This window comes from Oenanthe melanoleuca, chromosome 3, assembly GCF_029582105.1.
Source record: "Oenanthe melanoleuca isolate GR-GAL-2019-014 chromosome 3, OMel1.0, whole genome shotgun sequence".
NCBI lineage: Eukaryota > Metazoa > Chordata > Aves > Passeriformes > Muscicapidae > Oenanthe > Oenanthe melanoleuca.
The window spans coordinates 30675165-30687807 of record NC_079336.1 but is presented as its reverse complement, the minus strand read 5'-3'; the positions used below and the strand labels follow the sequence as shown (position 1 = coordinate 30687807).

The following is a 12643-nucleotide window of genomic DNA, read 5'->3' as shown; positions in this document are numbered from 1 at the left end:
ATACACTTAACATAAGAACAAAGTAAAAAAAAATCAAAAAGCACAAGAAAGCATAAAAAATTTTATTAAGAAAATATGTAGGATTTGAAGGTTTCTAGAGCAACTTGCTTCTCCTGTTTTCTTTTCCCTTTATCTCAAACACAGCAAACACTCTACAAGAAGCATAAGCAGTAGCATTCTGGATTCTTTCCTGCAGAGTCAGTGAATCAGCAGACTGTGACAGGTGACTGTCTATGTAGCCTCCCCACTCTTTTGTTTCTTCTTCTTTTATCAATAAAGGCTTTCCCAATGCCTGGCCAAACAGTCGACATACATCCTGGGCTTTCCGGCGCGTGTTTCCAACGGCAGTGACACACACTTGACGGCTGAGAGGCAGAAGCAGCAGCACAATAACAAACATGTCCAGCTGCTGTACCCGTGTTCCTGCCAAGCTGTTTTTTTGTAACTGCAGAGATGCTAAGGCACATCACCTTCCCCCAGCTTCTGGGCTACAGCTTGGGTATTGAGGGGAGAGCGTGTGGAGGAAATGTCAGCATCCTCACTAATTCTGATGAGATCAAGCATTTCTAGCACCTGTATGCTGCAGGCATCCATGATGAGTTGTGCAGAGCAAGAGTTCAACCCTTGCTCCAGGCATTTCAGTGGCTCAGCTGCAAGGTATACTAGCACCTGCTTAACCTCACTGGCCATACTTCCTGATCTCCTGTAGATACCTCTGACATTCACTTCTGGCATCTCTGGAACCTTTAACAGCAGTAATTAAGCTTGCTTCTTGGACCAGCATTTCTTTTCTTAAAAGAGGCAAAACCCCAACCAAGACTAAACTTCCTTCTGCCCCTCCCACTTAGTGGGAAAAGTCTGGACAGTGAATAGTCAGTGCCACACCTGGTTCTTTCCAGATCATGTCAGCAGCTAACAGTAATGGGAATTGGCAAGGGTACTTAAAATTATCAACATCTGGTAACACACTTGCACCCTCATGAATAAATACAAGTGAAATCTACACATGATGATGTAATCAAAGCCAAATTCTGTTGACAGATTCTGATTCACAGCAGATTATATTCTGGCGGAAATCAGTGGGAAAATAATTTTTATTACATTCCACTTTTGCACAGGGACAAGAACAAATTCTATCTGCTAGGATGAACAGCATTAATTTGTAAATTATACTTAAATCTCTAACATAAATATTAATAGGTGTGAAGGAAACTACTTGCTCCCATTGCAAACAGCATGAATTATGTATTCATGCTAACTGAGGCTGTAAGATTTTTGGCGTGTGAGACAACTTACCGAAGGGTGTCTATGGCTTCTGGTGTATGGTAGAAATGAGGTGGATTGATGATAATAGAGGTTCCTAACTTTTCAGTGAGTAGATTGCAAATATTCTGCATTTGTCCAAAATCACTGAATATGATGCAGACCTGGGAGTGAGGGAACAGACATCACATGAGTAATATTTTCATTTTCCACTATGACTCAACACTTTTATATAAATGAGACCAGACATCTACAAACTAACTAAACATACTAGTCCTGTATACAACTCCCACATTTATGAACTTATAAGACTTCTACATAGCCCTAGAGGTTTGGAAGAGAAAGAAGTTCATTAAATGGGTTAAAACTGAGGATTAAGAAATCCCTTTCTGAGGAAATATGGTATTCTTGGTATGCAGACAATCTGAAGAATGAATGTGCTCTTTGGTGCACATGACTAGATACATCCTGGTTTGTCCCTTCTTTGATTGCTAGACGTTAATTATGCAGAAGCTCAAGAAAAATGATGTGGAAAACATTGTGCACAAAGGAAAACTACATTTGAATTCCAAGCATAAAGAAACCTCAGCTATGAGATTAAGCTAAGCCCAGCCCAGTTCAGCTTGCAGTGGGCTCCAAATCCTTTGTTGTCTGAACAGACTCACTGCAGTGCCAAGAGCGAACTGGGCTTTCCAAACTTGGATTGAAAACAATTTAAACACCTAGCTGTCTCTGGCTTTAAGAAGCATTAAATGAAGATGCATTAGGAATTCAGGTCCTTCCCAAACGTTATGAAGCAGGAATCATTATCAGCCTGGAATCCAGAGCCCAACAGTTTTCCTGGTGGAAAATCCAGCCAGGCAGCAACTTTCCAGGCAGGAGCCAGCTTTTCTCTGTGGGAAAGCACAGCTGCCAGGACTGAAGCAATGACACTGAGCTGATATAGCATTCTGGAATCAGAAATAAATCCTGGTACTCTAACTCTTTTTTTAGAAAAACTAAAACCTCATCTTCACTTCCAGTACAGCGCTCTCACCATGAGTCAGGTTCACCTTCTCTCTTATCCCTGACTTGCTTCTTTTTGCATACTAGTACAAATACAGCTTCCACAGGAGTGGAAGAAAAAACCTGCAATAAAGAAAATTCTACTGCCAGCACCTGTGACATACAGTTGCCTCCATGGCTGCTGCAGTCTATGCATCAGTCTACCCCAGCGAAGGGATACGACACAGAAATCCAAGTTACAGCAAGTCAACTGCACTGCAGCAGCTTCCTGTGTGCATACCAGAGATTTACCTTGTGAAGAATGAGATAATTCAAGGAAGCTGAGTCTCTCAGTGAGTGAGGAGGGAGCTATTTCATATACAGAGTAAGGTAAGAAGTAGTTATTGACAATTATTGCAAAGTAATTAATGCTCCCATGTTATTACCCTTGATAGCCTTTTGGTGTAGTACCTGAACCTTATCCTGGCTTGGATCCTTGCACTGGTTCAGTGGCTCTGAAAGGTGCAGTGTCAATTGAACAGAGACTGAAGATGAGGCTACACTTTCAGCTTTTTCTTCAGTGGGAGTTCTTGCAATAGATATACCCCCTGTGATGTTTTGCCAGAAAACTGTCATGGCTGTATTTTGGGGAAAGTCTCACTATGAGGACTGTCATAGTGTTTTCCAGATTGCCATCAGCATTTACAAGATTTGTTCCTTCTAGGGGATGAAACAAAGAATGACGAAACAAAAGAACAATGGGTCTTCAGCAAGAGATAAATTGCTCAGACTGGGGCACTTCTGGGCACTCAGGAACTTTAGTGTTAAAAAAGAAGCATTTGATCAGGTACCCTCATGGGCAAAAAACAACTGAGCAGTAGCTGATTTTGCTGTTCCCCCTCCTAAAAAATTCACAGTTTTCATTTAAAGCTGCATCTAATAAATTCCACTTACAGAGAATACTCAAACATTAAAATGCAAAGAAATGTTTTAACTTCATTGGTTATTAAGGTTAAAAAGTGTGAAACAGTAACATGAGGCTATGCAAAACTATTAGAGACATCCCAATGTTTGGATAAGGCTGTAAATGACAAGAAGATATGGTTTATAAGGAGGCAAGTCTATTAAGAAATGCACAAAACCAACATAATCTTTCTCCCATGAGAATGCCATGCAATAAATGAACTATTATGATAAAGATATTATACAGCTTTGTGATCTTATACATAACTTCATTCTTCTGCATATTTTCCTTTGTTATAACATGAATTAAAATTATCTCCTTACAGTTGAAAGAATATCTTGAATTCTTCATTATACTTTTAAATAGCTATTTGGCCAGGAATTTTCCAGTCTTCTAAAAATTCTTTACAGGAGACAAATGGTAAAGAGTTTACAGAATGAAGTAACACAGGATTTCCAAGACTTTACATATAACAACAGATGTAATGGCAAACTCTTTAACAGAGACGTGAGTGGAAGTGAGTTTTAAATTAATTTGTATTGTTAAAGTAGGCAAACATGCTGGTCAATGGAACTTCATTGGTTTATGAAGCTGCACTAATGAAACAAGGATATACATAAAGGGAGAAGCAAGGAGAGACTAATCTCTGCATTAAGAGTGGCCACACTGCTACCTCAGAGTGCAGGGCAGCCAAAACAGCAGCACTGTGGCTGGATTCTTCCAATCTCAACCCTGGGGTCCCAGGCAACCACACAACTTTGCAACAGCAATTACAGCTGGTCCAAGCTGCTTACAAATCAACACTAAATCCAAGCAATTAGCTTTCCACATTTAATCCTTGTTGTATAAAAACTATTAGCAGAAGACAGATAATTGGTTAAAGTTCCCTCTTAAGACTGAAGTTGTAAGCCTAAGCTTGTCTGTAGCCTAAAAAACAGTTCATGTAATAATTAATAATAGAGTTTTATTAATTTTTAAGTACAGGTCATCTAAAAAACATGGTGATTTAAGCTCTCAAGGTAGTAGGTGTCTCCAGGAGGAAGATGAAGTCATTCAGAACATGACACTGATACACACCATTTAAGTATCTTAAGACTCATTTTGAAATACAAATTTTGTTCTCCAAATTCTCAATCATTTCTGTATTTATTGGTGTTATTAAGATGAGAATATGCCTTAAAGCAAGCAAACTAAGGAGGCTGAATCTGTTTAAGAGGACTGTAAACCACAGCTCTATAAAACAGCTATCATTTTATTACAGGCTTCCAGGTTTACTTTGTAAGAACCTCCAAACTTGCTGGGTAGTGATTGAAGTTTTATGGTCTAAAAAAATACATTAGCTGAACACACATAATTTCCCTCAGTGACTGTTTCAAGTACAGCATTTATTTCCTACTATGGCATGAATGTGCAAATATATACTTCCCTTAGCAGATACTGAAGTAAATGGGATTATTCCCATAATATCTGCATTTCACAGTGCACTTTTTACCTACAAAATTCTGAGCCAATTACCCAGGAAATAATTAGCTTTACTTTACTTAGAGCAAGCTGATAGCAGAGTTGTATAGAACAGACCAAAATCCAGGTGGCCTAAGCAGATCTTGCATTTGCTTCCAGTTCAAGGAGCTAAAATAATGAAAAAAAAAGAAAGCTGAGCTGGGGGAAAAAAGGTTATTAACTGGGTCAGATTTCTGAACTCACCAACTCCTTGCAAGAAGCAGAGGGCAGGAAGGGCTATGGGTGAAGGAGAGTTCAGAATCATTAGTTTGCTCACACTGCCCCAGAACTAAATATGCTGGTCTGTAGCATCAGGTAATATTCAAAAAGCACACATTCATCTGAGAAGAAAACAAGCCCTGCACACAACAGAAGACTGCAGCTGAACTCTGCTATAAGCTTTATTCTTTAAACAGCTTTTTTGAACTATGCTGTCATTATGCTCCTTGGTCTGAGAAAAGATAATCTGCAAATTTTTATAGGTCCTTGACACACTTCTTATTCTTTATTTTATTTTATTTTTGGTCAAGTTGAATACATACCTCTGCTTCCATTTGGTAAGTACTTTCTACTCTACTAAAATCTTCTGTTACAGTAATATTTTCTTCCTAAAACAAAGTAGAAGAATATAACCTTAAAAGACAGAAATTAATCATCTGCACTATGTACATGGTGTCCTATAAAAGCTGAACTGTTTTGGCACATTACTTATACCTTTGCAACAGAAATTTTGAATTTTCCATGCAAAATATCTTCAGTTAAAAATTAGCTGGATATTAAAGACTTCTTGCACTATTCTAAGGCAATTATATGGTAGCTCTATAATGTGATTTTGCTGCTATTCCCTTGAAGAGAACAATTAGGTCATAAAAGTGGCTGCTAGGTAGAAGCTGTGTGTATTAGTGTGTAACTGTAAATTCACCTGGTACAAGAAATCTAGAAGATTTAATTGCTTTTAGAAAGTTAGCATGTGAAGTGCTTTTTAGGTCCCTATTTTAAGGTATTTTAGCAGCTTGTAGCAAGGTCATATGAACAAAGACTTAACAGCCTTTAGTCTGGCATAATGGTAACCCTTGAAAAAGGCTGTTCCACCAGTGATACCTCGGCATCAACAGCAGCTATACTGGTCAATATAATGGCTGCACAGGGCACCAGCAAATCCTTTAGGACATGTAAATAAGGTACTGAACTCAGGGAGATACAGAATAACTGCAGTTACAGGTGAATATTTGACCAACTTGCTACTTTCTAACAGTCACATATCTTTCACCCAGTTTGCTCTGCCGTACACAATTTTGAAGGAACAATTTATTGTGAAATTACTCTAACATAGTAAAAAAAGCACAGCCTGCAGTTTAATTGCAGCTTTGCATGTAACACCCATGAATTGTAGTAAAGCAGATACCCAGCCTTGCAGCTACTAAGAAGTTTTATTTACTAAATTTATTTGCATAGGAAATATTTGCCTTCAATGTTGACACATTTCAAAAGATGTTTTGTGTCTGAGTATTTCCTACAGATGCTCAAGTCTTCAAGTTTATCACGCATGCATGCGTGCATAAGTTTATGCAAATGACATTAACTATGAGAAGCATTTTCCTTTTAAAATATTATATGGTTTTATTACCATTGCATAGCAGTCTACAAAAAATTGAAATTTCAAAATTTGTGTCATGATTGGTTGGTAGTGCTCAAATTCAGCAACAGTCCTATTTTTAGATATTTTCAGAAAATCTCTTCTAGTAAGGGCAAGGATTAGCAAGGGCCAATAGTCCACAAAAGCTGTATTTTTTCTTTTATGTAGCTGGCTGGGGTTTGATAAAGAGTGATCAAGACAATCTAGCACCAACAGCTCATTTAATTTACAAAATGGGGCAAATCTTACTATTTATGATAGAATCCAATTACAATTGCCAAGAAAGATTTTTTCCCCAGAGGTTTCACATGTCCTATAGAAATTACCACACAGAAAACACAAACTTCTACAACTCATATCTTACAGAAATAACTGTGCTGTAACACAAGTGTAAAAATAGAAAAAAATGCATTTTTCCCCTTTCCTCTCTCCTTAATCCTTTTTAGAAACAGGTTCCCTTTCCTGCTGAGCAGATCCAAGCCTTGGAATCTGGCTGTGCCCTCCCAAGGTTCCTGTGTATTTAAGGACACTGCCATCCTGTGGCACCAAGCGCTATGGCAAGATCGATATTAAGGAGTGAGAGATCATTTTGCACCATGTATTACAAAATTTCCTCCACAGCTAGTTTTAATCCCACCAAATTTGACAGTAGCTGTATGTGCTACTGAAGATAAATGGATGAAACAATTGCTGAAGTCATAACAAGGTGGCCTTCTGTGATACATTTTCTGTTAGATACTTGGCTTCTGTTTATGACTGTGTTAACACAAAGATATGGAAAAGACAGGTAGGAGACAACAGAATCTTGAACTGGAATCAAGACTGAGACTACTTCAAAAGCAAAAATTTTTCTTCCCTACTGTTTATGTCTACTATTCATATTTTGGCTGAGGAAATATCCATTTCATTGCAACAGCCACAGAAGAAATAGTTTTCACTGTGACTCAGGGAAAGCTGCACTTCAGGTGTTCTGGACATCTGGAATAACTTCCTCCATTTTCTAAATCCGTGGGCCAAGAATCACAGACAAAAATTAAAGGAATATAACAATATTGGTATCTCAATCACCCCAGAAGCCATTGGACAACTCTTAACAGAATCACACTTGAATTCTGCTTATAAAATCTATTTTTTATGTGGCATCACATCACTGCTGCAGGCAATCTAAAATAAACAAAGATGAAAAAGATAGTCTAGATCCCATTGAGCATACCAAGTCTAGAAATATGCTTTTCGTTATATTTTCACTCTTTTCAATTGAACATAACCTTATTTAGCCCTTCCTCCTATCTGGTACTTCTGAACAATGACTTAATCACAGGATCATTGTGCCCACCCTCATGACACCGGCTGTTTACAGGAATGACTGCTCTTTTCCTCAGAAGAGAACAGGGAAAAAAATAAACGGGTAAGCTAGCAAAAGCACACTTCAAGGAGAGAAGTAGATAACAACACACTAAAAGAACAGCCCATCTGCATCCATTATGTGTTCTGCTCCTGGCTAATGACTTAACAAAACTATGAGACCTTTCTACAACACACAAGCCAAGCCTGAGCAAGGGAAAGCATTTATAGTTTGGAATGTATGCTAACACCCGTTGGGTAATGTATGCTGGTATGTGTAACTGTAAATAAAAAATATCTGGAGACACTTGAAAATGTCTCTTAAAATCTACTTGCACATTTAAACTGATCTATCCAGTATAACTCTGCATTATTAAAATAAAGATATTTGAACAATCAAAAGAGTTCCACCTGATCACGGCATTTTAGTTCTTGCCAATATGGAAATGGTTAATGAGAGCCCTGATGTATGCTCCTGTCTCCTGACAGTCATCCACAGTTTCTTCAGATAGTTAAGGATGGTGAGCACCTTCTGGGATGGGGTAGCTGTACTCCAGCCTCTCATCCCCCTCACTCTGTCTGGTCTGTTTGGCATGAGATGACAGAATGATAACCCAAAAATCTACAGTGAAAAAGCTTCTGCTGCTTAACAAAGAAATAATGGAAGCATATGTAACAGTTGTTACAAGAAAGACAAACAGCAGATTTGTACTCAGCAAATGCAGGGTACTCTGGAAATATTTTTTTAAATATGTGGTAATATAAAAAAAATGATGACTTACACAGGTTTTTTACCTTCATTCAGGGATATAATGACATTGGAAGATTTTCTGAGTGAGCAGCTGAGTGAGCAAACTTTAAAACCTTTTTTATCTGACTGTATGGATGTGCATCCATAACTGTGACTCCTGAGTAAGTGTTGAAATATGGGAAATATTGCACATAAATCCAAGTGAGGTATCCCAGTTCAGGCAATCTCTAACCCAGAGCCTACCAGATATAGTTTGCTAGATGGTTTGCTCGTTCAATAACACTCTGACAAGTACAACAAATATTATCACAGTTATTTTAAACAAGGTGCCAATGCCAATTGTTAGATATAGGCATTAAACAAAACAAGTGTCATCTCCACACCTCTCCCCAAATAAATCATAGGTGGCAAATACAAAATCTTTTTGCTTCTAGAGAAAGAGAAGAAAATGTTACTTTTGAGCAGCTGGGCTGATTAAGGGAGATTGCTTTGAAGGCTGCAGGGAAAGTAAAATCAATGGGTAAACCACATTCTGTGCTCTGAAGTACTGCATATACTTACAGCACTCTATAAATAAATGCCACTATGTGCATCTATTTCTGATTAAAATCCTGGGTAAATGTATATGGAAATCAGGTGCTGCCCCCAGGCATCCTGACAAGCTGCTAATGCAAGCTCCTGCTGCTGCAAAGGTTATGCACTTCTGATCTCACAGACTTCCTACTATAGCCACAACAAGGGTTAAAGAAATTGTTCTGTGGATTAATTAAAAATAAATATACAGCCTAGTTAGATGATTTCTAAAGAGGCCTTAGATAAGCTTGCAACAACTAGAACCATATGGAGATTGTGAAAAGAGATTAATTTTACAGTTGTCTAGAATGGTATTAGCTGCAAGTGAAGTTAGCAAACGCAGTTAGGAACAAATTGCCAGCAGTGAGAGTTGTTAGTGGAAAAGCTGCAAGGCAAATAAAAGCTCCAGCAGTAGAGTGATTTAAAACTGGATGAAACAAAGCACTAAAAATTATACCGTGGGGAACTACTCTGAAAAAAAAAATAACTTCTTGTTGTTTTTCTCAGAGTTCCCTAGAGCTAACACTTTGCTAACACTGAGAAACCCACAACTCAAGCAGCATTTCACAGTCTCTCAACTAAGTGGAAAAAACATTTCCATTCTCCAACACACAGCATCTCTGAAAGAGAAAAAAGATAACTGTGAAATTATTGTAACTATAATAAGACACTGAATGCTCTCACATTGTAAAAACAGCCCACTCTCCACCCTGCTCACATTCAGTTTCTGAACCTGACTTTTATAAACCCAAATAAAACCATTTGTTTGTCCAAGCCGTACTTCAGTTTGCAATCCTTTTTTCTAGCCTGGAGTGTGCACACAGCCCCTCTAAAGCACTCACCTATTGAATACCCTGCCTACTCCTGTTGTGTGCCAGCCACCACGTGCTGGATGATCCATGCTATCCCAATACAATCAGTCTCAACTCAAAACTGGAAATCAGTTGTTCAGATTCACTGTAGGGTAAATATCTGCAAGTATCTTTCCTAATCTAGCCATGCTCTGAAGAATTATTTAATTACAATCAGGACGAAAATGCCCCATTATCTGATAGCTCACCATGGTGGTGGGTACAAAGCATAACATTTTCTCTACTAATATGAACAAATGCATGCTGAATTGCTTTGTCTTCTATTCCTCTTAAAATCCACCACTTTCAACTCCTGTTAACTCACTTAATAGAAATTGAAGGCATTTAACCTGTAATCCCTTATAAAGATGCACCAGTTTTGGCTGAATATGTCATGCTGATGGCAATGGAACCCATGACAAATGCTGCCTGTGACAGACATGCAGCCAGCCATGATCAATACCCCAGCTAAAGCAGCCTCCCTGTCCCCTTGCCATCTAGTCCCAGAGCCGTAATATGAGCTTTTTCAGGGGTGAAGTGGTCTTCTTCATTGCCTTCTTTATTCCTGAACAATTTCCATAGATACTCCAGCAATCACATAACAGCTAAAAAAGAAACAAAAGCAACAGGTAATTCTATGTTGTTTGGGAAATTAAAAGTTGGTGCCAGTACTTATCTTCAAAAGCAGGCAGCATCTGAAATTTGGGCATGCATTTCACTGTGGGTACATCAGTTTAGGCTGAGTAACTTACACTCTTACTCTACATTTACTAACTCTGACTTGCACTGTAACATCATGCAGTATCAGGAAACCCTTCTGCAATTCTTTTTACTCCATTGAATAATCTAGTGTTCATAGCAAACTATCATCTCCCTTTTTCCCCAGTTTATCTGTGAATACACTCAAAAGGAACAAACTTCTTAGGGAACTTGAAAAGAAGTAACTTTCCAAAACAGCTATTAATTCCATAAAAGATCAGCTTTTTTTTTTTTTTTTTTTTTTTTTTTTCCCCGTTTTTAAGGGCCCCATGTGTGAAACACTGTCCAAAACAGTTTGTGAAATCCAAAAACATCATCAGCACAAGTGTTAGGTAAAATACCACCCTTTTGGAGCATTTACTGTTTGGACAAAGCTTTTAAGGCAAGACTATACTTCTTCATTGTTGTGAAATTACTTCCAGAGGCTAAAAAATTCATTGTGGTAAAAGAACTTTTTGAGTCCACATGGAGCTTCTGTCACTTCAGCTAGCTCGATCATAACCCACGTTTTTCAAAACCCCTCTACTTAAGCACAAGAAGAAAGAGAGAGAGGAAAGAGCTGTGTATGTATTTGCTGCTAAGCTCTGGTAATAACAGAGTTACTCTGACACAAGTACAAGTTATGCTGCTGTGTACAACTTCATCAGTTTCATCCGCCTGCACGGGCGAATGTTGTTACACGAACAAATCACAGAATTAGGCTGGAAAAGACCTCTGGTACCACGGAGTGCAACATTTGACCGAACACCACCATGTCAATTAGACCATGGCACTGACAGCCACGTCCAGCCTTTCCTTAACGCCTGCAGGGACGGCGATTCCACCGCCTTGGGAGTCGAAGCAGGACGGCTCTCACATACTAAACAAGCAACCTGTTGGAAAGCCCGAGTAGCGACATTCCCCCTTTTCCTCTGGGGCTGGCATGGCTGCAGGCTCCCAAGGGCAGGCAGGCTGTCCCAGCAGTGCCCCCGCGGCTCCCGAGGCAGAGCTCCGAGCCCTGTCTCCCGCCGGCACCAGGACCCTCCGCGGGCGCCTTTCCTCAGGGCCGCTGCGGCGGGACGGCCCCGCACCCCGCCGGCTGCCGAGCGGGACCGGGAACGGGACCGGGACCGGGAACTGCCCCGGGAGCCGGGAACTGCCCCGCCCGCTGCCCCCGCGCTTTCCCCGGGCAGGCCCCGGCGCCTGAGCGGCCCCGGCCGGCGGCGCTCACCGGGACGCCGCGCTGGCGGGCGCTGTGGGCGATGTACTGCAGCCGGCGGGACACGCTGCTCCGCGCCTCCGCGGCCGCCTCCTTGCGGCTGCCGACCCGCAGCGACACCCGTGCCCGGTCCGGGAGCGCGCTCAGCTCCGCGCTGCCGCTCACATGCACCTCCCGCCCGGGCAGCGCCGCGGGCCCGCCGCGTCCCTCTGGCGCCTGGGCCGGGTCGAGCTCGGCGAAGACGCGTGAGGGGGGCGGCGCGGGCGGCGCCATGGCCGCCGCGATGGCGGCCCCTCACGGCATCATGGCAACCCTGGGGCGCCACGTCACAGCGCCCGCCCGCTCCCGGCCGCCGCCGCGCGGGCCAGGGCGCGCCGCTCCCGCACCGCCACGGCGCCTTGAGGGTGGGAAGGACCGCTGGGACCATGGAGTGCAGCCTGTGGCCGGACACCACCACGGCAGCCAAACCATGGCACTGAGCTTCTTTCCTGAGACACCTCCCGGGACGGTGACTCCCCCATCTCACAGGACACTCCCTTCTGGTGAATAATCACACTTTCTATGAGGAAATTCTTCCTAATGTCCGACCTAAACCTCCCTGGTGCAGTTTAAGATTTTGTCCTCCCATCCTGTCACTGGGGCAGTCCCTCCACCGCTGGCCAAGGGGACGCTGCCGTGGCAGTGTCCGAGGTGGCACCCAGCCCTGGAAGTGACTAAGCTCGGGACAAGAGGACAAGATTCACACCCTGGCCCAAGCAAGGTCAGCCAGAGCAGCTGCCTAGGTCCATGTCCAGTTGAATTTTTCATATTTCAAAGGATG

At 41.4% G+C, this 12643-nt stretch overlaps 1 protein-coding gene across 2 annotated transcripts; it reads right to left on the bottom strand.

Annotated features, from left to right (window-relative positions):
- Positions 1-30: 30 nt before the first annotated feature.
- Positions 31-12171, bottom strand: IRAK1BP1 (interleukin 1 receptor associated kinase 1 binding protein 1). 2 transcript variants are annotated; one of them, XM_056486912.1, is made up of 4 exons: positions 11836-12171; positions 5254-5319; positions 1297-1427; positions 31-365 (listed from the first exon to the last, which is right to left on the bottom strand). In XM_056486912.1, exons 1-4 carry the CDS (start codon positions 12094-12096, stop codon positions 95-97), a joined length of 729 nt encoding a protein of 242 aa, XP_056342887.1. In that variant the 5' UTR covers positions 12097-12171; the 3' UTR covers positions 31-94. The 2 variants fall into 2 exon arrangements, with proteins under 2 accessions (XP_056342887.1, XP_056342888.1); XM_056486913.1 differs by lacking the exon at positions 5254-5319.
- Positions 12172-12643: the final 472 nt, after the last annotated feature.